The sequence below is a fragment of the Myotis lucifugus genome, unplaced genomic scaffold (genome assembly GCF_000147115.1).
Source record: "Myotis lucifugus unplaced genomic scaffold, Myoluc2.0 scaffold_1, whole genome shotgun sequence".
NCBI classification, from domain to species: domain Eukaryota; kingdom Metazoa; phylum Chordata; class Mammalia; order Chiroptera; family Vespertilionidae; genus Myotis; species Myotis lucifugus.
The window spans coordinates 19,010,026-19,036,417 of record NW_005871049.1 but is presented as its reverse complement, the minus strand read 5'-3'; the positions used below and the strand labels follow the sequence as shown (position 1 = coordinate 19,036,417).

General features: G+C 34.8%; 1 protein-coding gene across 2 annotated transcripts in view; it reads left to right on the top strand.

The window, feature by feature from the left end:
• LRBA (LPS responsive beige-like anchor protein) overlaps positions 1-26,392 on the top strand; it is a 546,641-nt gene that overhangs the window by 417,327 nt on the left and 102,922 nt on the right. For both annotated transcript variants that reach the window (XM_014455776.2, XM_023754983.1), the window contains one exon: positions 16,729-16,881. In XM_014455776.2, the coding sequence (XP_014311262.1) occupies positions 16,729-16,881 (153 nt within the window). The remainder of the gene's footprint in view (positions 1-16,728; positions 16,882-26,392) is intronic.

The following is a 26,392-nucleotide window of genomic DNA, read 5'->3' as shown; positions in this document are numbered from 1 at the left end:
CCTAACCTGCTTCTGCCTCAGCCCTGCCACCATGGCTTTGTCCGGAAGGATGTCTGGAAGGTCTCCAGTCTAATTAGCATATTACCCTTTTATTAGTATAGACTATTATAGTATATGTGAGAAAATGATAAGTACCCTATGAGATATATTGGGGTTCAAAAGAGAAGTTATATTACTAATGTTTATGTTACTAAAGAGTACTTAAAAGTTCAATATAATGATAATTATATTTTACTTTTTAGGTGTGGTACTTTACAGTCTGTAAAATGTATTCACATGCTTTGTCTTATTTTGAGTATATTATTGCTTATATCAAAGATATTTTAGTAAAGATTTTGTCATATGCAGAATAATCATAGATATTGGGATATCTAGAATTTTTGATATCACTAATAATGTAGTATGTAATACTCTTGCAATTATATATCATACTCTTTAAGAATCATCAGAAGATCATTTTGAAATGTATGTTAGATAACAGTAAATGAGAATAACAGATTTAATAGTTGTTATTGAATTCTACTTCTAATCTCAAATTACTTAATTACTTAACTCTTTTGAGAAGTAGTCGGAGATATAGACATATGAAAACATCGATAAGTCTGACTTTTTATTAGTTTGAAGAATTAAGAATTTTTAAAACATTTAAAAGTCTTTCATTTACTAAGCATCTAATAACCACATTTTTAGATTCAATGCTAGTAGCGTAAACAAAAACAAAATTATGAATTTGAAAATTATTTTTTTCCTGCTTTATAACAGAGAGATAGTGGATATCTTCAACTGTCTCCCTCTCTCAGTGTTAGGTTTCCTGCTTAAAACTTCATTGGGCAGAAGGTGGCATATGATAGATCTTTGTAGTTTTATTGTCTCTTTTTCTAAATCTCAGTCTTTTTTCTCAAAATTCTTTAATTAGCACAGCACATGGTTCCGTTTTTTCTAACAGTTCTCTTAACATACCCCATCTGTAAAAATAATAGATAAATAAACTCTTGCAAAACAGCTACAACATTTTAAAAAAAAGCACTCATGAACTTCTTTACTTTTCTCCTTCCTTATTTTGCTCATTATTTTTGTTTATTCACAAATAATAAGAAATTACATCCTTCTTGCTTTCCTTTGAATGACCCATCAGACTTTAATAAAACGGACCACTTACTAGACCATAGTAGACTATTAGTTCTTGCTATTGTGCTACTGCCTTTCTAGCTTTCTAGCAGTGTTCATATAGGACATCTATATGAAAAAGTGGAGAGCATGGGAAAAGTTGAATTTAAAATTCCAAGTGTCAGGTTAATTGAAGCCTGGTTGGAAGTATAGCTTCATCTTAACTACCATTTCATTGTGTTCAGAGGCACAGAAATTTTCTTCATTACTAACTTTACTGAAACTTACTTGCCCTTCTAACCAATATGAATATTCTCCTTTTCTTTTTTTTTTTTTTACCATAAAACATCTGTAGGTTAAGTAGCATATTATAAGTTACCCCATTTTCTATATTGATAACCAGCAAATTTGGGTTCTACAGCTTATGTTTACATAGGCTATTAAAGAACCTCCTTTCAGTTGCTCCTTCTAAAACTAAGGAGGGTTATAATCATACCTTTTATTTTAATCTTGCCTCTTTAAAAGTGTTACATTTTAACATGTTAGAAAGCATGTTTTAAATCACTCTAACAGTGTAAACATTTTATTGAGATATAATGTATTTTAGATGGAATTATATTAATTATAGTCTGATCTTTATTTGTATTGTCTTGGAGTTTCTAGAAACACAGAAAAATATTACACAGTAGAGAGGGGATAGTGAAATATAAGGGAGGGTGGTGGGAATCAACTTATTGAGTGGATTCTAAATCATTACCTTGATTGATTAATATAATATATGCTCTTATGGTATTTTAAAATATGAAATTTTATGAACAGAAGATTTATTTAAATTATTTTTTTCAGAAAATAATAATATAACATTTCTAATACTTAACTTTTTTTGTTTTGTTAATCCTCACCAGAGGATATTTTTTCCATTGAGTTTTAGAGACAGTGAAGGGGGGGGAGGAGGAGAGAGATAGAGATAGAGATAGAGATAGAGATAGAGATAGAGATAGAGAGAGAGAGAGAGAGCAAGAGGAACATCAATGTGAGAGAGGCACGTCGACTGGTTACCTCCCACATGTGCCCTGACCAGGGTTGGGGATCGAACCTGAAACCAAGGTATGTGCCCTTGACTGGGAATCAAATCCATGATCCTTTGGTACATGGGCCAATGCTATAACCACTGAGAAAGATAGCCAGGGCAACTTTTGTTTGTTTGTTTGTTTCTTTGTTTTTTGTTGCTAAAGGGGGGAACTGGCACTTTAATATCTTAGAATCCCTGTTTTTTGCATCCTGCTAATACTGAGAGAATAATTTTTCTAAAAAGTAAAGTTTATACCTATGAAATAAAGGTAAAAATATGCATTCTTTTTATTTCAGATAAGAGAGAGACCTTATTAGATTTAACTAAAAGCAGTCTTTCATTTTTAGCCTGACTTACTGTTTAAAGTTTTGGGGATCATTTGTATTTTTGTGCATTCTTCGTGGTTCCATTTAAGATATGACCCTCAATGGTGCTTTTTATTCTGCTTGGTAAACAGTTGAGAAGCATTGCTCAATTCTCTAAGTAGGCTTACTCCACGGTCCAAATGAAATATAATGCAAACCACATAGACAATCTTAAATTTTCTTTCTTTCTTTTTTTTTTTTTTTTGACCTGCTACTCTCCCTGTTGCTTCCTAAGAGATTTCCACGGGGAGCCGGGGTTTGGGACTGGAACGTAGCACAACTGCCTTAGCTTTCCACACGGGACCCAAGCAGGGGCCTGTGGGGTCCCCACCGCGCGGCCTGTGGCTGTGGGGTTGCCTTTCGGCAAATCACCTGCCAAGTGGCCTGCCGATCACCCTGCCCCTCCCCCTCCCCCCATTTTCACAATCGGCCCAGAGCTGAGCTGGGGGCAGCACGTGGGATCCACTGGGCCGTTCTCCCCACTTTGGTGCGTGTTTGAAATGGTCCAAAATGAGATCTTTTCCGAGGCTCTTCCTCCGGCTCTGGGAATATTTCACCATCACTTTGCTCTGGCTGCCCTGCTCTGTGAAGGGGTCGACTTGCCAGCATTCCTTAGCCGTGGAACCTTTCCTCACTGCCCGGTGAGTTCATGCCATCATGCGACTTGCCAAGGCGATCTGCTAGGATTTTCATCCGCCTCGGTTGCAGGCTCCGCCGGGGCTCCTGCAGGAGGCAACCAATCGATGTGTTTCTCTCATATCGATGTTCCTCTCTGTCTTTCCCTCTCTCTTCCACTCTCCCTGTGGCGAGCCAGCATGGCCATGGCATACTCAGCCCCACGCTGGGTGCCATATGTGCTGCGCCAGCTCAGCCAGGTTCAGTGAGCCTGAGGGCGGGCAGTGAAGGATTGTGAAAAGACAGACAAGAGAGGAAAGCTGGGTCTGGGTGGGATGCTGCCCTCTCTGATGGAGAGCTAGCGACAGTGCCCTTAAATTTTCTTAAAGTCACATATTAAAAAGTAAAAAAAAAAGCATGTAAATTTTAATAATATATTTAACCTGATATATCCAAAGTACTATTATCTCAACATATAACCAATGTGAAATTATAAATTAGATACTTTGCATTCTTTTTTTCACACTGTCTTTGAGATCAGGTGTATATCTTATATTTACACCATGTAAATATAACCACATTTCAAATATTTACTATCCACTTGCAGCTGGTGGCTGCTGTATTGGGCAGTGAAGACTTGGGGCATTGTTTCAGAATCACACCAAGGAATCACTTTTTGCTTGTGGAAAGATGGATGCCTTCATCCGTTTGTGCAACAATTTTCTTGATGTTGTATTTCATCTATATATATAAAAGCCTAAGAGATCATTATAAAAGCGTTCAGTTCACCAGTCGCTATGACACGCACTAACCACCAGGGGGCAAATGCTCAAAGCAGGAGCTGCCCCTTGGTGGTCAGTGCGCTCCCACAGCCAACCTCCCGTGGCTGGTCAACCTCCCGCAGCCCCTCCCCCTGAACTGGGCTAGATGGCCCTGATGGGCTCCCATCACCAGCCAGGCCAAGGGACCCCACCCATGCACGAATTCGTGCACTGGGCCTCTAGTCTAAATAGAAACTGACAGGTAGTAGATATAATAGGTAGTCTTGAGGACTGGCGTAGAAAGTGCTAAAATTGGGTTGGAGAATCATCACTGTGATAAATAGTAATATTTAATTCCAACCAGGCTGTCTGATTTAAGTCTTAAAAACTCACTTAACTTTAGAAACTGAGGTGCAGAATAGATTACTGTCTTCAGCTTGAACCATTATGACTAAATTTTGTAGAACAAACCACAGACTCATAAAACTTGAATTTCATGACACAATCACATCTAAATATTAGGCAAATCTCTAAGCTTTTCTAGGCAGAATTCTCATTTCAGGTACCTTTAGTGTCAATAAATTAAATCTAATGATTAAATACAAACGGACTTACTGCCGTTTAAACCCTTTTTCATCTCTCCTGTGGAATGATTAACAGTCAGGCTTGGAGAGTGGAAGGAGTCATAACTGTCACCAAGGTTCATTATTTTTGAAAGGGGGCAGTAATAAATGCATCTAAAGGGGAGATTGTTGGAGACTCATATTTCTCCAGAAGCTAAGAATTTAGTACAATAATTTATTACTAAAATAACCTTTGCTAAAAATAAAATTAGAGTGAAAAGTTAGACAGAATCTTGAGATAGCATTTAATATTTTAATTTTGTTTATACACTATCAGGCCCTGGTTGATATAGCACCAAATAAAACATAGTCATTGCCTTGGTTGAACATTTGCACCAGAGCAGATACTGATATTAAAACCGTCTCAGCCTTTCAGTGTAATAAGGATTCTGTAGGCTCATAGGTACAGCATCTGAAACGGAGAGGAGGGAGAGGAAAGATGAAAATTGGGCTTTAAATGCTTTGGTAAAGAGGTTACTTCATCCTGAGGGCAAGAGGGAGACATCGGATGGGTGGAAGCAGAGGAGATATGAACTGAGAGATCACTGTGATTGGTGTTTAAATATGAGTTATACTGTGAGCAAGAGTGAAAGCAGTTTAAAAGCTGTTAAAAGAATTAGGCCAAAGGCAGTGGAAGCTTAAACTCAGTAGTGATAATGGTACTACTAGAGAAATGTGTATGAATTTAAGACATATTTAGAAGGTTAGAATTGTTAGGATTTGGAGACTGATTTGTCTTGCCAGATGAGAGAGAAAGAGAAATTTAATTTGACCTGGGCATGTGTGTAGAGAACACAGAAGAAGAGCAAGTTTGTTAGGGCACAGGTATCTAGCTGCCTGTCTTCATAGAGAAAACTTCCTATGATAGGTGAATTAAAATCCTCCAAACACATTTAGTTAAGCCAGCATTTATTGATTATTTATCATATGCAATATATAGTAGAGAGCACGTGGGGTTAAAAAGTTAAGATAAACATAGTTCTTTACTTCACATATCTCCAGGTGAGAAAGACAGGTATACATAAAACTATTTTCGATATAAATTAGGCAGTGATAAGTGCTATAAATAGATAAGAACAAAATGAAATTAATTCTGACAGGGGAGAAGGGGTTGTGGATGACTTCATAGGATATGTGATATTTGAGTTGTATTTTAAAGGATGCAAGGGAGTTTTAACAAACCTCCTAAATTTATGTCTTTACTTTGGACATTTCTTCTGATATCTGACTCTCTCCTTGACATCTTTATTTCAACATGTAAAATGTATCTCAGACTTAACACATTAAAACCAAATTCCTGATCTTTATTCCTTCAAACCTGCTCTTCTCACAGTGCTCCCCGTCTTAGTAAATGATTTTCCAGATGAGAGTAAAAGCTAAAGTCCTTACCAAGTAAGACCCTATACTGCCTCCTCTCCCCTCCAGAATCCTTTTACCTGTTGGCCTCTCATTATACTGTTTGCCCCTTCCTAATTCAGGCCTAGCTTAACAGGGCCTCCTTGGTATTCTTCAGATACTCCAGGTATCTTCCCACCTTGGGGCCCTTGCTTTTATTTTTACTTTCACTTGAAAATTCCTCCAGAAATTCTTAATGGATTTAGTTCTTCACCCCTTTGAAGATTTTGCTCAAATGTCACCTTTGAGAAAAGGCCTTGTCTGTCGTCTCTATTCAAAGTTACATTATCAGTGACTCATCCTGTGCACGTTTACTCACTTCCCGATTTGATTTTTCTTCATATCACCCACCATCTCATATGCATATATTTATTTGTTTGTTTATTATGTCTCACCCTACTGGAACATTAGTTCACCAAGCAAGAATTCTGAACTGTTTTGCTCATTTGTTTTTTCCTAAAGCTTAAAATAGTGCCTGGAACATAGTAGGCACTAAATTAAATATTTATTAAATAGATGCTTTGATGAAGTGTAGAAGAATATTTTAAGCAAAGAAAATAACATTAATAAAATTAGGGAAAAGGCTTTGCACCTTGGGGAATGCTTTATTGGTTTGCTAATTGGTCTTATGTACTTTGATGTATAGAAAACATAAAACGAGACATACTGAAAGATAGTTGTGGTCTAATATGAAGACTCTTGGTAATATTCTAAAGATATTTAGCTTAATTCTATAAGCCAGTTAAGCAAATTTTTTCTGTAAACAGACAGATAATAACTTTTTCGATTTGAAGTCTATGCAATCTCCCACTATAGACACAGACAGTATGTAAACAAATGAGTATGAATGCTTTCCAATACAATTTTATTTATAAAAATAGGTGGCACGTCACTTTGGGCCCATGGGCTGTCATTTACCATCCCCTGCTGGTAACTGGCTCCTGTATAAAAGAAAGCACTGTGGACAAAGTGTGGAAAATAGGTCCAGGGATCGGGGAAAGAGGATGAGAGCTTGAGGCAGGGAGAAATGTCAGGAGGCCATTCCAGTCAGGTAAAAAGAAAGATGTTAAAACACATTGCGGAGGGATCATGAGAATTCTCGTATTTTCATATTACACAGTGTTTTACAAAGTATCATACTTTAAAAAAATATTAGCTTGCAAGAACATATAATAACCTCAAAATGCAATGGGTATTTAATTTTAAGGTGTGCCTTTAACATTTATATAAAACTGTTTTTGTACTCGTTCAATAGAAACTTATCTGGCCACTGGGTAAAACTAGCAATTAAACTACTGGTCTGCAATGTGTTAAGTTCCTCAACTAGCTAACGGGATGAATTCAAGAGACAGGTTAAAAATAATTCTCCAGGACACGGCATTTGGTTGACTTCCCACTACTTTATTGAAACCAGTCTTGTCAGAGTCATTGAGGATGAACAATTTCCCTGTTGTCCAATACGCATTGTCAGTTCTCATCTACTTGATCTGTCAGCATTACTGACACAATTATTTGATTTGTTTTCCTTATAGCAGTTCTTTCACTTGGTTTCTTAAATAAGGATCCATCCTCTCCTAGCTACCTTTTTTTTTAAAAATAGATTTTTTTTTATTGATTTCAGACAGGAAGGGAGAGAAAGATAGAAACATCAATGATGAGAGAGAATCATTGATCGGCTGCCTCCTGCACACCCCCATACTGGGGGTCAAGCCTGTAACCCGGGCATGTGCCCTTGACTGGAATCAAACCCTGGACCTTTCAGTTCGCAGGCTGATGCTCTATCCACTTAGCCAAACCAGGTAGGGTTCCTAGCTACCTTTTTATCCCTTTCCTAGGTCTACTGGGTTATCTTGTTTTCAGACCCTCAATCACTGGAGTACCTTACGGCTTAGTCTTTGAATCGCTTCTGCATGAACACTCACTCCCTAGTGATTGCCCCTTATCTCTTCCTGAATTCTAGATTTATACATCTAACTCAGGCATTTTTTTTAATGCCCTCAATGTCCTCTCTTCCCTCAGTGTTTGCCATCTCACTAAAAGACAGTACCATGTACTGAGTTTGCTCAGGCCTTTAGAAAGCTTAGAGTCTTTGGCTCCTCCCTTTCATACACACACCACTGCCTAGCTTCTCACCCTTCAGAATATATACAGAATCTGACCAGTTATCACCACATCCATCCCTAGGGCTGTTTCCCATGTGGTGATTTCTCTAAAGGGCACAAAAAGAATAATCTTCTTGTATTATAAATCAGGTCATACTCCTCTGGTAAATCCTATGATGGCTCATCTAATAGAACCAAACTCAGGTTCTTACTTTAGCCTTGAGACGCCATATATCTGGTTGCCTCTCAGATTCTTCCTCCACTGCAGCCTCACTTGCCTTTGTTGTTGTTCCTCTTCAAAAATGCCAAGCGCACTCCTGTTTGAGTGGAATTGCACAAAATGTTCTCTATGCTTGAACCACTTTGCCTAGATGTCACCTCCCCAGAGTGGACTTACACTGAACTCCCTCTCTAAAATCATTCTCTATACCCTTACCTTGTTTTATTGTTTACACAGTACTTTCACTCTTTGACATGATACACATATAGTGGTTTATTTATTTTACGTCTCCATCACTAAGGGTCTATGAAAGTGAAGACGTTTTAATTTTATCCACTTTATAACCTCGGCGTTTAGAACATGCCTTGCAGTTAGTTAGAAATCAGCAAATATTGGTTGAATGAAATGAAAGAATGAGTAGATTTAAAGATGTCCAAAAAAGTGAAGTCAGTGAAAGAGCCTGGGAAAAGAGAGAGGGCATTTGTGGAGAAAGACGAGCATGGCCACCCTAGTCAGAAGGGCACAGCAAACCCAAGTGGGTATGTGCTCCACATGGAATGGGCTACTGACAGCTCATATTTTAGGAAGGGCTTTTCTGGCCACAAGAAAACTGAATGCTGACTGTCATCTGCTGACCAAGAAAGATAGATTGAGTTTTTACTGTTATCACTTTACAAAAGAATTCCATGTGGACATCTTGTCACTGGCCATATCTTGGATATTCAATTTAAAAACCTATCTAATAATTCATTATGGATTGTTAGTGATGAATATAAAATTTATATTAAGTTATGAAATTGGTAAGGTCAGTACAGCATATTGAATACTTATAATTAAGTAAATGGAATGCAATTAAATCCTGATATTTCTAAATATTTTAAATAAATACCCATCAGTAATATTATAATAATTAGTTTTAGCTTTAAAAATCAACCCTTAAAAGTTTTAAGTGCACACGTGTTTGTTAAGGACTACAAAATGGATATGATCATAGAATAGTTTTATTTGTGTCTTGTGAGATTTGTAAAACATGAGACCTTTGACTTGCCCTCTTCTACCTCCAAAATCCCAGGGGTCTGTAATTTGAGTTAGCTTTCTTATCCCCTATGAGGACACTGCCTACCATAATACATTCCGTGGACGCTGATAGCATCAGCATTACAGCCATCTGTAAGTAAGTGTTTAGCTACAGTTAAATGTAATTGCTGAAAATATATTTCTTGATGCATTTGTTTAAAAAATATACCCTAAACTTTGATGATTGGGTAGTTTTATTTTCTTAGTTGTTATCATTTATTCTTCCTGTTTTTCTGACATGCTAAAGGAAACTAAAATTAAACTCATTCCTTGCCATATATCCCTTGGACATTTCTGGCTCGTGTACTCCCTTTCTTCTGCCTCCTCCCTCCCTTCTTTTCCCCTCTTCTCTTTCTCTCTGTTGTTTATTTTTATCTTTTTTGCAAGTTTCTATTTTTCATCCTTCTCTCTCCTTTTCACACATCCACTTTAGAGTGTGCTTTAGCAGTCTCAGCTCTCTTTTAGCAATGTAAAACACTTATACTAACTGAACTGTTTTTCTGCTCATCCTTTTTTTATACATCACTTATGCGTAACTTGCAGATTCATTAATTTAACATCTCTTTAATCTTTTTCTTTTTCATGTATCAGTAGGTTAAATGATGTACTCATGTGCATTAAGTCCTCACTTAAAGGTGACTTTAAGCAAAACATACAACAAAACCAATTTTGGCATAGGCTAATTGATATAAACAACAGTTAAGCTCCTATGGTATCTCATCAACCAAAAAAAATTATCCAAGGACCTGCTGTACTATATTTTTAGCATTGAACTTTGTACATTTATGTCTACAATGAGTTATTTTGTTTTTCTTCTTTGATAAATATTACTTGAAACTTTTTATGCTAGGCAGGAAAAAAATATTTTAAGGCACTTAGAAAATGTTCCTGTCATCCTGAATTATAAAAATGTATGCACATCAGTTTTGACTTGTTTTTTGACTGGTGATCAGAATATACTTTTGTTTAATTAAAAATTTAGACCATTAATATGTTCATAGACACTGATATTAACTCTTCTCACCTACACTCATAGTAATATGTATGTACTTTACAACTTTTTCAGAAATAATTTAAGGTGGGCATTTAATTTATGTCTTCTCTTCCAGCAGCTATAGCATACCTGTTGTTTGCATTATTAATGATTATTCTCTCTTCCCAAGTTACAATTTCCTTGAACATAGGGGCCTGGAACAGCAAAAGTTTGAGTGAAAATGTCCAGTCCAAATATGGAAGTGAAAAATGTGTTGAAAGCAGGAGAGAACTATAACATATTGAGGGTATTCATCATAAAGTGAGACATGTTAAGCCATACTGTCTTTGCTAATAAAAAAAAATAAATTTGTTTGTAATGTGATAGTTATTTAGTAGCAATTATGAAGTCTCAAATATTTTTGTGCGCACATTAATTTTTACAAGTAAATTTTATTAAATGCCTGTAGAATGACATTAAATGCTTTTATGAATGAGCATAATTCAGTGAATGTCCTATTGGCTTTAAGAATCAGGCAAGTTGAGTCTATAATTTGGGGTTTTTATCAAGGGTCATATTAATGATGCTAATAATAGTAGTAAGATCTTATGTGCATGTAGAGGTCTGTATTATCTCATGTTAGCCTCACAATAACCTTGTGTTTTAGAAATAGCAATTGAGGGGAGTCAGGGTCAGGAAAAATTGAATTAATTTAAGGGCATGTGACCAGTAATTTGAGTAGACAAGACTCAAACCCAATTATTGTCTTCACTATATTAGATTGAGATAGATTATCTATTATCTATTGGTTAGTAATTTATGATTTTTCTTTAATTTAATACATTAAAAATGACAGTTTCTAATATCTGAAACCACACAGTATTTACAGGATTCTTCTAGAAGTGTTATGGATTATTTTTCCTTCTTCAATTTAAAAAATTTTTGTTATGTTTCTTTTACTAAACATAAACACACACACACAAAAACACCCCACAGTATTTTATCTGCTAAATAAGGAGAAACTAAATTTAAACATTAATTTGAAAACTTTCAGATATGCAGTTTATTTAAAATAACTTCTACTCTAAGTTTTTAAAAAGACTTTTCGTTTGTGGGCTAACAAAATACTTGAAAGTTAAAATGTATCAGAGCATATACATTATTATTTATAATATATTGTTCATTCACTTTTTTGTTATTTTTAATTTTTTTCTTTGATAAAATATATTCTTTTCCAGTGGTGAAAATCTAAAATTTTGCTTTCACATTTTTATTACTATCAATGTCCCAAAAGCAGTGTATATTAAATTAGTTACCTTGCTATCATGCTGATATTTGAGTTGTAAGGATTTCATATTTTAATAAGAATAAAATAAAAATTTAATTTTAGCTGTGATGTAGCATCTTTATTTTTATTTTGATTATATTGTTTCTTTGGGTTAGTAGATTATATTTGTCACTGGTGCCCAGGCATTATTGAAGTAATGATTTTAGTTCAATTGACAAAATTGGTGACTGTTAGCAGGAGAATCATACAGCCTCTCTGAAGAGGCCATTCACATCAGTGGGGATCCTACCTTAATACAGAAAACTAAAGCATATGTGTGGTCACAACCAATCCTTGTCATTATGCCGTGAAAGCCTTGGGATTTGTGATCAAAGCAATGGGCTTATCCTGAACTGTGGTATAACCTTTCGTTGAACCTTTCAAATTTTTATTTTAAGAGATGATACAATACATTTTGACCATGTTACCTGCCTCTAAGACCCATCTGCCTAATTAAGTGATAGAGATTAAAATCATTGTCAGCAAGTCAGGAGAAAATGTGAATTATAAATATCTCTGTCTTCTGTCAGTGTTGTTTACTTATCATTTTCTACTGATGTTTTAAAGAATTGCTGAACATGTGTTTTTTATCCAGAGCTGAATGTTCTGTTCTGATGAATATAAAACATACTTCACTTTGTAAGTATACATTAGAAGTCTTAGAAAGACTTAATCTTTGACTCTGTTACTAAATTTCATCTGTCAAAGGAGATAATTTTAAAACACTAATATTCGGTAATAGCGAGTCATGTTTCTTAGAAAGATGCATTCAGGATTAAGATGAAATTTTGCTGTATAACTTGAATGTCATTGTCATGCATATTGCCTATATATATTTTGTCTATGTTTGTGTACCTCAGTTGAATTCAGCATGTTTATTTTACATTAAGAGGATATTCAACTCCCATCAACTAATTTATTCATGCAGATTTCCTTATAATGAGGTTGTAATATGTTTTAAGCATATATGCTCACTGTTTTACTTAATTTTGTGCTTATTTAATGATGTCCTTTATACTATTTCTTTATCTTCAGTATTTCTTGAAAACATCCTATTTTAAATTCATGTTCATTTTTTAAATTCCCTTATGGGAAAAAAAATTTTCTTATGGAGAATAAGCTGAACTTTGTAGCCTGGTATTCAGGCTTTCCACACTTTGACCCTACCTATGTCTCCAACTTATTTCCTACTTTGTTTACATGGTCCTCTCTAAACCAATGAAATACTTCTTCATTGATCACTGGACACAATCATACGCATGTTTTAATCTCTGTACCTCTTTTAAAATATTCCCCTTGTCAGAACTGTTCTAGTTTTTCCCCTCTGATTATTTATCATTGAGTTTAAATATAATTTTTCAGTCATTCAGTCAACAGATTTTTACTGATTCGCTGTGTCAGATTCAGTATCTAAGGCTTTGGAGGTGTGTAGTGGTGAACGAGATATGTAAAGTCCTCAGTCTCATGGAGCCTTCAATTTAGAGGGAGATACAAGCAAACAATTACAATACAGTTTGACGAGTATTGTATTAGAGAAATACAATGTATTATGTTCTTTTCCCTAAGGCTTACTCTGACCATTCCAACTTTTAGACATCATTTTCTTTTTTGAATTTCTAGAGTGCTATTTGTTCCTATAACTAATTTCCTCTTAATGAATATACTCTTTCACTCTTTCTTAGCAATTTAAATGTGATCTGTAAGGGAGAAGACCCTAACAGATCCACATTCCAGACCCTACCATAGTTCTCTGCAAAGAGTAAAAACTAAATAAATGTGGGTTTTTTTGTGATAATGATATGTTAAATTACCCTTTGTATCTACCCAAGGCTTAAGTAAAATATTTTAGCAGGAACTCCTTAAAAGTTTTATTTTTTTAATGAAAGCAACACATTCTATTTGTATTTTTGCCCATACTTAGTTCGTTTTACCATTTTGTTTCCTAGAAATAATTATCATTGAATACATTGGTAGCTTTTTATCATTGAAATATATATAAATTCACAACCACCAGTTCAGGTATTTAAGACATGTTCCAATTTGAATTCAAATCTTTTTCAAAGTATCTATATAGAAATTCATTCCACAGCATTAAAGGGGTAGGGCAGGAGCCTCCTTTTCCCAAGACCTGAATGAGATTTGGGCGTATGTGGTACACATCTTAATTCCTTTCTGTTATATCCTCACTCTCTAAGGCACAGGTTTTTTTGGAAGACAACTCTGCTAATATACCAAGCTTGGATTAAGAAACATTTGCTGATGCCAAAAATCCTGGGCCCAAGGGACTAGCTTCCCTATGTGTACACTCATATGGTCACCACATATATTTCAACAGTTTGTTTTCCGGGAAGAAGAGGAACAGAAATCCAGTACTCCACTTACCAACCTGAGTTCCCTTGGGGCTGCATTAGCCCAGAAGGCTTGCTTTTTTTCTAGTTCATACAGAGACCCCAAATGAGAAAGTAGTGACCCCCATCACAACTCTCCATCCCCTGGGTTCCAGCCTAACTTAATCCTTCTCCTTTTTTCTCAGGCTGAAAGAAAGCTGATTACAGGTTTGCCTCCCTAATCTTGGGGATATCTTCTCTCTCTTCTTTGGCTTCTGTCTTTTTAAAAACACTAACCTTGACACTGCTTGTCCTGGACACCTTACATAATCTGCTTGTTTAGAATTTCACAAAAGAGAAAAAGAGGGTGTCTTCAGGCGTATGTGGTACCTAGAAAATTGAGTTTAAATATCATTTTTCAGTCATTCAGTCAACAGATTTTTACTGATTCGCTGTGTCTCTTCTTCCCTTCCCTCTACTCTGGACCATGCAGAAGTTCTGGAAATGCCTGATTCCTCTATTGAAATGGGTGGATATGGGGGTCAGAGGTCATATTAAGAGGCCAAAACAAATATTAATAAATTTCAAGTGAAATGTTAAGCTTAATTTTTAATTAATAAGATTTAAAATTTTGAAATATATTTTGCAAAATTTATAGGATATATTCAGTAGGAAACCTCAAATAAAATCTGTGGTAATTATGGAAATTGATGAGTTACTATTTCCCTCCTTCCATGTTAGAAGTTATATAACTAAAAAGTTAACATGGTCCATTAAGACTTAAAAGTGCTTTTCTTCATATCATCTGTGAAAATTTTTTATTTGTTTTATGTCTGTATTTGCTCCATTTAATTTCTAGTTAAGTAAACTTAAATTTAGTATGCCAAGAAGCACAACCTCCTCCATTTGTTAGTGTTTGGGGGTGGGGGTGGGATGAGTGGGTATTATTGAAATGGGAAGAATAAGTAATTCATTAAGCCAAAATACTGCTTTTGTTTTTTAATACACAAGGGAGGCATAGTCATCTTTCTTATTGTAGAAGTAGCTCAAGTAATAGGGAATAAAAAATAAGACATTTTGGTAAGTTTGACTAAGTTGAAATATATTGAATGCACACGAGCAAATTATTAAGTGGCTTACCTTCATATTTGAATAAATAATTATAGCATATTTTAAAATTTCTTCCTGGTTTGATGAATTTTATTAAATAATAAATGCTATATGTGTAGTATATATACATTTTACATGTATGTATTATATCTGTTTTTTTCAGGAGAACGTCTGTGTATCACGAGAGAATGAAAAGTTTATGTTTGCTTTTAAAAATAACTTAGAATAAATGTCAAACACATTTTAAATGATTAGCATTGTGGATACTGTAGAATCCATGTCATTTGCTGATTAAGAACACAGGTTTTACAAATACACAAGTCTTAATCTAAGTTCTAAATATGTCATAAAACAGCTGTGTAAATTTGAGCACAATTACTTAACCTCTGACCCTAAATTCATTTTTAAAATGGAGATCCTACCTTACTTTGTATAGTTATTGTGAAGATTAAATGTAGTAAGTTTTATTAAGAGTTTATTTTAGTACCTGACCCATCTCATGCAACAAATGTTAGCTCAAACAAATTGGCTATAGCTTTTTGTTGCATAAAATAACACTCATATGCCTCTCCTCCTTTTGTCAATTAGACTTGCATGCATCATTTTTGGAGATGAGAATCTTAAAATTTGGGGGTGGCTACTTTATCTTTTCATTTATGGTGAAATTTTAATAAGGTTCTTACTTTTTAAAAATTGCTTAGTTTAAATGTTTTTTAAGTCCAATGACCAGGTGGTTGTCAGGCATTTGGAGGACAAGCTCATTTCTACCATGCTTATTTAATTACTGTGCTTGTAAACAAAGGATGTACAACTCACAGTCAAACAACATTTCACATGGGTGATGGAGGTGATAATAGCTTAATTCCTGCTGAATCTTTTTCCTTTGCTCTGGCAAGTTCATACTGACCTTGTCCTAAATCTGATGACCTCCCTATTTTACTCAACTGTTTGGAAAGCCTGGCCTGCCATAGCTAGCCCTGAGGGGTATCTGAAAGACCACTGAGTCACTGACCCATGTCAGGACTGGATTTCAAGTCTGATCTATAGGACCTCAGAACTAGTTATACATGGGGCTTATTAAAAACCCAACTGGCTGCATTTTTCTGCTTATTAAATATCCTATTAAACTCATATTTAGTTTACCCAGTTTCTTATGTAGGTCATTTTCTAGACTAATTATAAATTTTGATTTTTTTAAACCAGTATTAGTGCCTTAAAACTAAATCTGAATGTCTTGAAATATGAGCAGAATATACTGTTAAAACATAAAATTGTAATAAATATCTTCCTAGTTCATGAAGGGATCAAGGCAGTGGCAAAAATTCCATATATCTCAAAATATCTAGTTTTAAGTTGTTACTGACATAGCGTGTTAATCTCTGTTTATATCTTGTCAAACCTCAAATATTAATTACTCAAATGTTGATATTTAAGAATTTTGAGGTTATTTGTCCTGAAGGAAAGCATAGAACCAATCAGTAAGATGTTATTTAAATTTGGTTTCTACACTAATAGAAACTTTGTGATAGGGCTGTAGTATGAAAAGAGAAAAACATTTGTTTTCCTTCACAATAGCAAGTAACTAGGCCCTTTTATGAATATCTAGTCAGTATTCTGTAATTTATAATATGACATTGTCTTTTATTTTATATAGGAGTTGATCCCTGAATTTTATTATCTCCCTGAGATGTTTGTCAACTTCAATGATTATAATCTTGGAGTGATGGATGATGGGACAGTAGTGTCTGATGTTGAACTTCCTCCTTGGGCCAAAACCTCAGAAGAATTTGTTCGCATAAACAGATTGGTAAGATAGTAATCATCTACTCTGTCTGTCATTAGCCTTTCTTTTCTCAAAGTATCTTTCATGTGTTGGTATAATCATTAACCCTTGATCTTCTGGACGAAACTGGAGATGATGGAAGATAACTGAGAGTGACATAATAGTTCATGAATCTTCATATAAACTTGATAAAATTTTATTGACGTGAAAGGTATAATGGTTTCTTTTATTGTTTTATACAGAATTTAGTTTACTTTTATATGTATGTGATAATTCAAAATTATAAGCCTAAATTGTAAGTTAAACTGCTTTTTCCCATGTGGATTTCTTGTACCAGCAGAACATAATTCTGTGTTCCAGTTTAGGAGGCCATTGCACATTTTGATAATGGGAATGATATTCAAATTATATCCTGTCTCTGTCTTTTGAAGAAATTCTTCATGTAATATTTAGAATATAAACGCTTAAGAGCACAGTAATTATTGTGCTTATAAACAATTCCTTAGAATCTTCTCTAGTGGACTCTAATGTCCTATCATACGGGTTAGCTGTTTTTAAAAAAAGTAGTATGACTTTTCCTCTTTGCCTTTAATTTTCATAAAAGTTTAGAAGCAGGGAGCTTTAAACTTAGTGTTTAAAAGTAATATTTTATACTCCATATTAAATATGAAATCTAAATTACACTTAAACAAGGAAAATTATTGCATTCTAGTTTTCTAGGTGGTATTTCTTAATTTTTATACCAACAATTATATTTTAATCCTGTCTTCCAGGTGCTAATTGTAATCTCATTCTTCCTGAATTTCACATGGTACATATATACTGAGAGCTATGCAGTGGGAGTGAAAAGAATATAGGCTTTGAAGTTAGACCAGTTTTCTTAATCCTGTATAAATCACTTTGCTGATTATGGGAACTTGGGGAATTTAATCTTTCTGAGCCTTGGTTTCCTCATTTATAATTTGGAAATTATGATTATAAAATTGTAATTGTTTGTGTAAAATATCTAAAATAGTCTCTGGCTTATAGTAGACACTCAGAAAATAGTACGGAATATTATTCTATTGCAGTCTTTTTTTTTTTCCTTAAAATTTTTTCTATCACGGTGTTAAGGTACATGTTGCATTATACTTCCACCTCACGCACTTTTGAAGATTCTCATTAAATTATTAAAATGACAGCAAAAGACAAAGCTGAGCTCTGAAAGATACTAAAGGAGAAGTCAGATTTTAAATGTGGCAGTTGTCTATAGTTGTGTGATTTTGTTTCCCAGAGCACATAGGAGTCAATAGAAGGTATAGTCATTTTACAATTTTGTGTGTGTGCGTGTGTGTGATTGCCCTTTTAAAACACATTTATTGAGGCATAATTTACATACCATAAAATTCTCCTTTTTAAAAGTACAAAAATTCATTTAGTTTTAGTAAATTCATACAGTTGTGTAACCAGCTTTAGAACTCTTGCATCACTCCACAGGGTTTCCTTGTACCTGTTTATAGTCTATCTCTGCTCCCACTCCTTGTCCCAGGCAACCACTGATTCTGTCTCTATAGTTTTGCTTTTTCTAGAAATTTTATATAAATGGAATCAGGCAATATGTTGTCTTTTTGTGCCTGGCTTCTGTCACTTAGCATGATGTTTTTGAGATTCATCCATGTTGCTGCATATATCGGTAGTTAATTTTATTGTATTGCTGCATGGCATTTTATTGTAAAGGTACAATAGATTTTGTTTACCTGTTTACCAGTTTGTGGACATTGTGTTTTGTCCAGTTTGAGGCTATTATGAATATCTGTATATGTCTTAAAGTGGACATCTGTTTTCATTTCTCTTATATTCCTATGAGTTTAATTGCTGGGTCATATGATAAGAACATGTTTGCCATTTTGCATTCCCACCAACAATGTGGGAACTTCCAGTTTTCCATATCCTTGCCAAGACTTGGTATTGTCGGTCTTGTTTATTTTAGCCATTCTAGTAGACATCTCACTGTGATTTTAAGTTTTTATTCCTGAATGACTAAATATGTTGAACCTTCTTACTGGCTTATTTTCTACTCACATATGTTCTCTGAACATCTTTTGCCTATTTTTCAATTGAACTCTTTGTCTTTTTATTATTTAATTTTAAGAGATCTTTATTCTCCAGAAAAGCCCTTTATTCAGCATATCTTTTCTAAATACTTTTTTTCCTCATCTGTGGCTTGTCTTTTTCATTTTTCAATGGTTCCCTTGGAATTGCCAATTAAAATCATGTTTTTACCATTAGGTAGGTATAAAATAACATTTATGTAATATTTGAAAAGTATAAATAATCATCTCCAATCTGGAATAAATTTTTAAGAAAATAATTAAAATCATATCATTTCCTTATTGAAATGTTTTTTTCTCAAATATGGTTTGTACTTGTAAGTCTCCAGGATGTCAGCTCTCTATTAATCATAACCATATTTAGTATCATTTAAAGTACAAAAAAGTTTGTTAGTGTGTTCACTTTGCTTTAAAAGAGGTCTAAGAGGCAGAGACATTGAATTAATTGCATTAAAAGCTTTTCAACGATATTTTGACAGTTAAGAAAATGTAATTGTATAGATTGAGGTAAGCCATTCTCCTGACAGTACTTTTCATCTTTACTCTCAGAAGAACCAGATTTATTTGAGACTCATTTCCCAAAGGCATCAGAAAAAGAAAAGAAGGGGCAACTTACCACATTGTTTTCCAGTCAGATTTTGTTTTGCCTGCCCCTGATTTAAACTTAGACATGACTGTGAAATTATCTACAAAATAGTATTTTACAATGCTAACTGCATAGTTATTATAACCTATTAAGTCCTTAAACATTTCTCCCAATGATTCCTCTTCCTATAAGTGTTACAAATGTCTTCATAGTTTAGGCTCTGAATAAGCATACATTCTTAGTAGAGTATATTTTTAAAAATCACTGCAGATTAAATGCAAATATAGTTCAGAGTTGAATATTTACATCTCTGATCATTTTAATCCATAATTAGGAAGGATACTTGATTTTACTTACATGTGTCTTTATGGAAGAATTTAATCACTCATTCAAAAAATATTTATTATACACCTATCATGAACAAAGCTTTCCTACAGCACAGTCCATATTGTTTCATTTCATAATTTCCTGTTAACTTCATATAAGTGACTGAATTATCAGTATGGTATTTTATGTATCTGTTAGCATGTTATCACATAAGGGTTTTATCCCCTCCTCCTTTTGGTTTACCTCTTCAAGTCCACAGATTTTATGCAATGATTGTAGCTCATGAAATGCATACTACTTTGATCTGTGACCTTTTTGTGGTGCTAATCGGGTTCCTGATATCATTATACCTTACTCATTAATCATATTTCCTGCAGCCCGTCAGGCAGCCAGACAGCACAAGTCCCTGTTTTCAGCCCTCTGTTGGCAGGTTTCTGCTTTTCCAGATTATTACAGACGATACTTTGGCTTCTCGTAGCCAGAGCCACATCAAGCTGTGTGTTACAATTAAAGTCAGATGGTCCTCAGGTTGAACAGGGATATAGTGTTGCAGCTGTCTCTCTTCCTGGAACAAACCAGCACCAAGAACAGATGATCTATAGGACAGTGAATAATAACAGATTGTACAGTACTCTGCTGGTAGCAGGGGATCACAGAATTAATTAACCGACAGACTCATTTTAAGATATCCAGCACATTTTTTAAAGTATTTGGTTGCCCAAATATTAATTCAAGGGGATAGAACATTTTTAGGAACATGATTTCCATGGTGGACTGGTAATGCTACATTTTCTGTTTGTGTTAGAAGGCCATACCTGCTGTCTTATCTAGCTGTTTTAATCCTCGGAGCTTCCTGTAAGTAATGCAGATCTAAACGCAGGATTGGCAGATTGCTAAAGTGTTGGATTTATGCACAGAAGATAATATCCTGTGTATTTTAGAAAGGAAACCTACCTAGGTCTGACTAGTCTTTTGGTAAATAAATTATCTTTTCTTTATTCTGAAGAGTTGAAATGTCGGTAAAATCAAAGTAGTCTTTACATCCCAAAGATTGGTCTGTGTTACTTAATATTACCTGGACAAAAAAACAATTTCTTTCTATTCTGCTTCAGAAATATAAATGAGAAATAGGCTTTCATACTTTCAAATAATATAAAAATGTATGCGTTCAGACCGATCATCATATATCTCTTACAATATAATGTTGATATTATAGACCTATGTTATGCTGCCTCTTATAACCCTCAGAGTTTAAGTGGAATGAGAGACAAAGAAAATCATACTCTGAGCAGAAAGATAGGTCTATTTCTAAAAGTTGATGAAATGGAGCATTTTACTTTAGCTGAAGGATATATAGTTTATTTAAATTTTAATAAAGGTAACTCATTCATTTAACAGGTATTGACTGAGTGTCTATGTACCAGCCCTGTAAGACCCAGGGAACAGACAAACTATATCACTCCTCTTCTGGAGGCTTCTTCCTCTTTGATAGCTTAGGCTGTTGACATAGAAAACTTCTCAGGGCTCAGGGGTGGCATGAATCTAATGAAGGCGTCTATTGATGAATTGACCCAAGTCTGCTAGTTAGAATCACATTTGCTTTTGTAGCTTTTATCTTCCCTTCCATTTCATGAGTAGTCACTTTCTTGAGGAGGTAAAGAAAAATAAAATGAGTATGTTATCTCCTTTCCAGATGATATATAGATAAACTAAAAGCAATGATTTTTTAAAATCTTTTTGTCTGAGAGAAAACAAAAATTTTCAGATTTTGTTTCTCTACCATCCTTGTTTTTCCTATCTATTACTAAATATAAATCTGTTCACAGATCTTATATCTGAATGAACTGGGTCAATTTTTTCTAACCTTTTCATTTGAATGGAAAGTTTACAATTCTCAAGTGATGACAGCATAGTTGATACAAAGAACCTCATGTTGATCAAAAAGTGCTGTAGGTGCCTATAGCAAGACCGAAAGTTGGAGATGGCTAAGTTTGTAATGATGTAGCATTAGATTATTGTAGTGGCATATTATGTTCCAAATTACAGTGGCTAGAAACACTGTAAAGTTGAGAGGTTTGATTGAAATTTGAAAGGGGTTGTACTTTTTTTTGACCTTTATTCATATCCTTGTTTCCATTTCCTGGGTAAATGGCATTTAAAAGCATGTTTCTTAAGAGAGCTGTCTAGGATATATATATATATATATATATATATATATATATATATATATATATATATATATATATGAAACCACCTGACGTTTGTAGGCAAATTAGCTATAATTTCGCGCTGAAGTTGCTAGAGGGCCAGACCATTATAAATAGGGAAGCAGGTTGTTTACCACGACAGTAGAAGTGATTTTTTTCTGAAGATATGGGTAAACAATGCGATTTAACAGCCTTTGAACATGGGATGATTGTTGGCGCTCAGAGCCATGGAGCGAGTATCAGCAAAACAGCCGAAGGCCTGTTCGAACAGCTTTGCTGTCTGCAGTTACCAAGATAAAACGTCTACAATTTGCACAGGAACACAAGAATTGGACAGTCGAGCATAGGAAAAAAGTCAGGTGGTCCCATGAATCACGTTTCCAGTTGCATCATACAGATGGCAGAGTGAGAATTTGGCGGAAATGGCATGAAAGCATGCACCCCACATGCATGAGTACAACCCTTCAAGCTGGTGGGGGCAATGTTATGGTTTGGGGCATGTTTTGCTGGCATGATTTGAGCCCTTTAATTCCTGTGGAACAATGTCTGAATAGCACAGTGATTCCCAAAGTGGGTGCTACCACCCCCTGGTGGGCGCTGCAGAGATCCAGGGGGGCGGTGATGGCCACAGGTGCATTTGTTTTAACTTTTTTTGTATTACCTTTCTATTCTGCGTTCAAGAAATAGTTTCATAATTTCAAACTTCAATGTTTCTAATTTACACCTTTCTTTACTATATTTTACGAAAAAGGTAGAAACATTAATACATATATCTTTCTGTTTAATTGCTATTAAAATTTAAAAAAAATTAATTTCCAGGGGGGCGCTGAGTAATATTTTTTCTGGAAAGGGGGCGGTAGGCCAAATAAGTTTGGGAACCACTGGAATAGCACAACAAACCTAAGTATTGTTGCTGATCAGGTTCATCCTATCATGTTGATGGCGTATCCCAATGGAGATGGCTTCTTCCAACAAGACAATGAGCCATGCCATGGTGCTCGTATTGTGCAGGAGCGGTTTCAAGAACATGAGGGAGACTTTACCTTGCTTAGGTGGCCCCCAAAATCACCACATCTCAATCCAATTGAGCATTTGTGGGACGAAGTTAAAAGAGCCATCAGGCAGTTGGTTCCACAACCATCAAATCTCACAGAACTGGACAGTGCTATTCATCAGGCCTGGTGTCAGATTCCTCGCATCACCTTTCACGTCTCGTGGAGTCAATGCCAAGAAGAATCGCCACAGTATTGAAGGCAAAAGGTGGCCCAACGAAGTACTGATGGGGTGCTCATAATAATCTGGCCACTCAGTGTGTATCTATTTGCTAGAAGCTAACATGCTTTTTTTTTCATACTGCTCCTTTTCCATTGCCTTTTCCTTTTCCACATTGATAATGATGTGGCCAAGGGTGTATATAGCCATGGTAGCGTCAGTTGGTACTAATTATTCTCTACTCTGGACTTATCACTCCCTCTGCCCGCCCCACTCCTTGCAGTGATTGGATCTAAATCCCTGGAGAATGGGGGCACATTTGTACAAAGTTTGAAAAAATTCTTAAATTACTATTGTTTGGTTTGCTTTTAGTCCTGACATGTAATTTACTGAGAAATTTGTAGTTCAGAAAGGACATCTAAATAAGTTGGGTGTCCCATGTTGATAGGTTCTTAATTCTCTACAAATGTATTTATAAATTCAAAATAAAAACCAATTCAAGTTCCAGAGGGTTGTTTTGTTTTGTTGGAATATGAAAAAATATTATAAATGAGCAAAGGGCCTAGACCCCATCTGAGAACAGGAACAGATTTCAGAGGGATTCTTAATATATATCAAGAATTATTATAAAGCTGCAGTAATTTGGGAAAATTAGGAGAAATAGACTAACTGAGGTGAGCAGAGACCCCACAAACAGACCAAGACATATGAATAAACTTCATCTGTTGTCGAGCTGGTATTTCAGATCTGTGGGGAAAGGCATGACTTTTCAATTTAGGTGTTGAGGTAAATAATTATTGTATTCATTTCCTAGGGCTGTCATAAAGTACCACAAACTGGGTGGCTTAATCAACAGAGACCCTTAACTGTCTCCCAGTTCTGGAGGCAGAGTTCAGCAGGGTTATTCCTTCTGAGGCCTCTGAAGGAAGAGCCTGTCTAGGCTGTATGCATCTGGCACCTGTCTTCTCCCTTGTCTCTTCACAACCTCCTCTCTCTGTGTCCTGTCTGTGTCCACATTTCCCCTTTTTATAAGGATACTGGTCATATTGGATGAGGATCACACTCTACTCCAGTATGACCTCATCTTAAAATAAATAATGACATATATAATTACCCTATTTCCAAATCAGGTCATATAATGTGTTACTTGCAAGTTAAGATTTCAACATTTGAATTTCGGGGACACAGTTTAACCCATAACAACAAATATCAATATAGAAAAAAATGAAAGAAGAACCTTTTTTATGCCACAAACAATAATTAAAGTATACTAAAGCTTTAAATATAGGAGAAAAACTTTTAGAAGATAATGCAGGGAAATTTCTTTGTGATCTTGAAATAGAGAACAGTTGTCCAAACAGGAAACAAAAAGTGAAATATGATTATTACATTAATTGATTTTGGGATGGTAGACTAAACTTGTATTTTCTTAAATGTATCACACTTGGATGGTATACATTCTCTTGATGTGTATTTTTGTTAATATTTTATTGAGAAATTATTGCTTTTGAGGATTTTCATCTATAATAAGGAGTTAATATTGATATGGGTTTTTTTGTGATATCTTTGTCTGACTTTAATATCAGGATATTATTTGTCTCATAGGATGCGATGTAGTAAAGTGTTCCCACTTCCTCTACTCTTTGAAAGACTTTGTGAAAGATTAGTATTATTTCTTCTTTAAATATTTGGTCAGATTCACCACTGAAGCCATCCGGACATGGAATTTCCTTTGTGGGAAGATTTTAAATTACCAATCAATTCTTTAGTTTTTGTACGTTTATTCATATTTTATTTTTTCTGTCATTAGTATCAGTAATTTGGAATTTATTTATTTACTTAAATATTCTAGCTTATTGGTATACAAGTTATTCATTATATGCCTTCAATCATTTTAATTTCTCTAAGGTTGTTAGTGATGTTACCTTATTCATCCTGATTTTTGGTAATTGGGGTCATCTTGTTTTTCTTGGTTATTCTTGCTAAAGGTTTGTCAGTTTTGTTGATTTTTTTAAAACACATTTTTATTGATTTTGCCCTTTTGTGTTTGTTTTTCTTTTGTTGGGCTTTCACTCTAATACTCATCTCTTTCCTTTTGTTTGCTTTGAATTCAGTTTGCTCTTTTATTAGATTCTTGATGTGGGAAACAATTTTAAATTTGAGTTCTTTTTGCTTTTTTTAATAGTAGTTTTTATGGTAATAAATTCCTCTTTATGTACTATTTTTGCTGCATCCCATAAAAGTTTTATGTTTTGTTTGCTTATTTTCATTCATCTCATAACATTTTCTTATTTTCCTTGTGATTTCTTTTTTTACTTATGGGTTATTCAGAAGTGCATCGTTTAGTTCCCAAATGTTTGTGGATTTTCCAAATATCTTTCTGGTTTTTTGTTTCTTATTTAATTTTATTGTGATTGGAGGATATTCTTTGTGTGATTTTTGTTGTTTTAAATGTACTGAGACTTGACGTGGCTGGTGGCTCAGTTGGTGGGGCGTTGTCCTGTACATGGAAAAGCTTGCAGCTTCCATTTCTGGTCAGGGCACATACCTAGGTTGCAGGTTCCATGCCCAGTCGGGACACATAATAGATGTTTCTCTCTTTCTCCCCTCCTCTCTCTCTCAAAATCAAAACATATCCTTGGGTGAGGATTAAATAAAAAAGTATGGTGACTTGCTCTATGACTTAGGATATGGTCTACATTATACAAGTCTTCATTTGCTCTTGAGAAGAATGAGTATTTTGCTCTTGTTGCATGTTCTAAAGATTCCAGTTGATCAGTTTGGTTTATTGTGTTCAAGTCTTCTATATCTTGGTTGATTTTCTGTCTCTTTCTATGCATTTTTGCTAATGGGATGTTGAAATCCCCAAATATTGTCAGCTCTGTCAGTTTTCTCTTCATGTATTTCTAAGCCCTGCTGTTGAACGTGTGTATTAGTTTCCTATGGCCTCTGTAATGGATTAACAAAAACACGGTGGCTTAAAACCACATAAATTTATTCTCTCACAGTTCTAGAGCCCAGAAATGGTAAGTCAGTGTTACTCTTCCTACAGAAGATGTCTGCTTCTGTCCCCGCATCACCTTCTCCTCTCTGTTGTGGAATCTCTGTCTTGA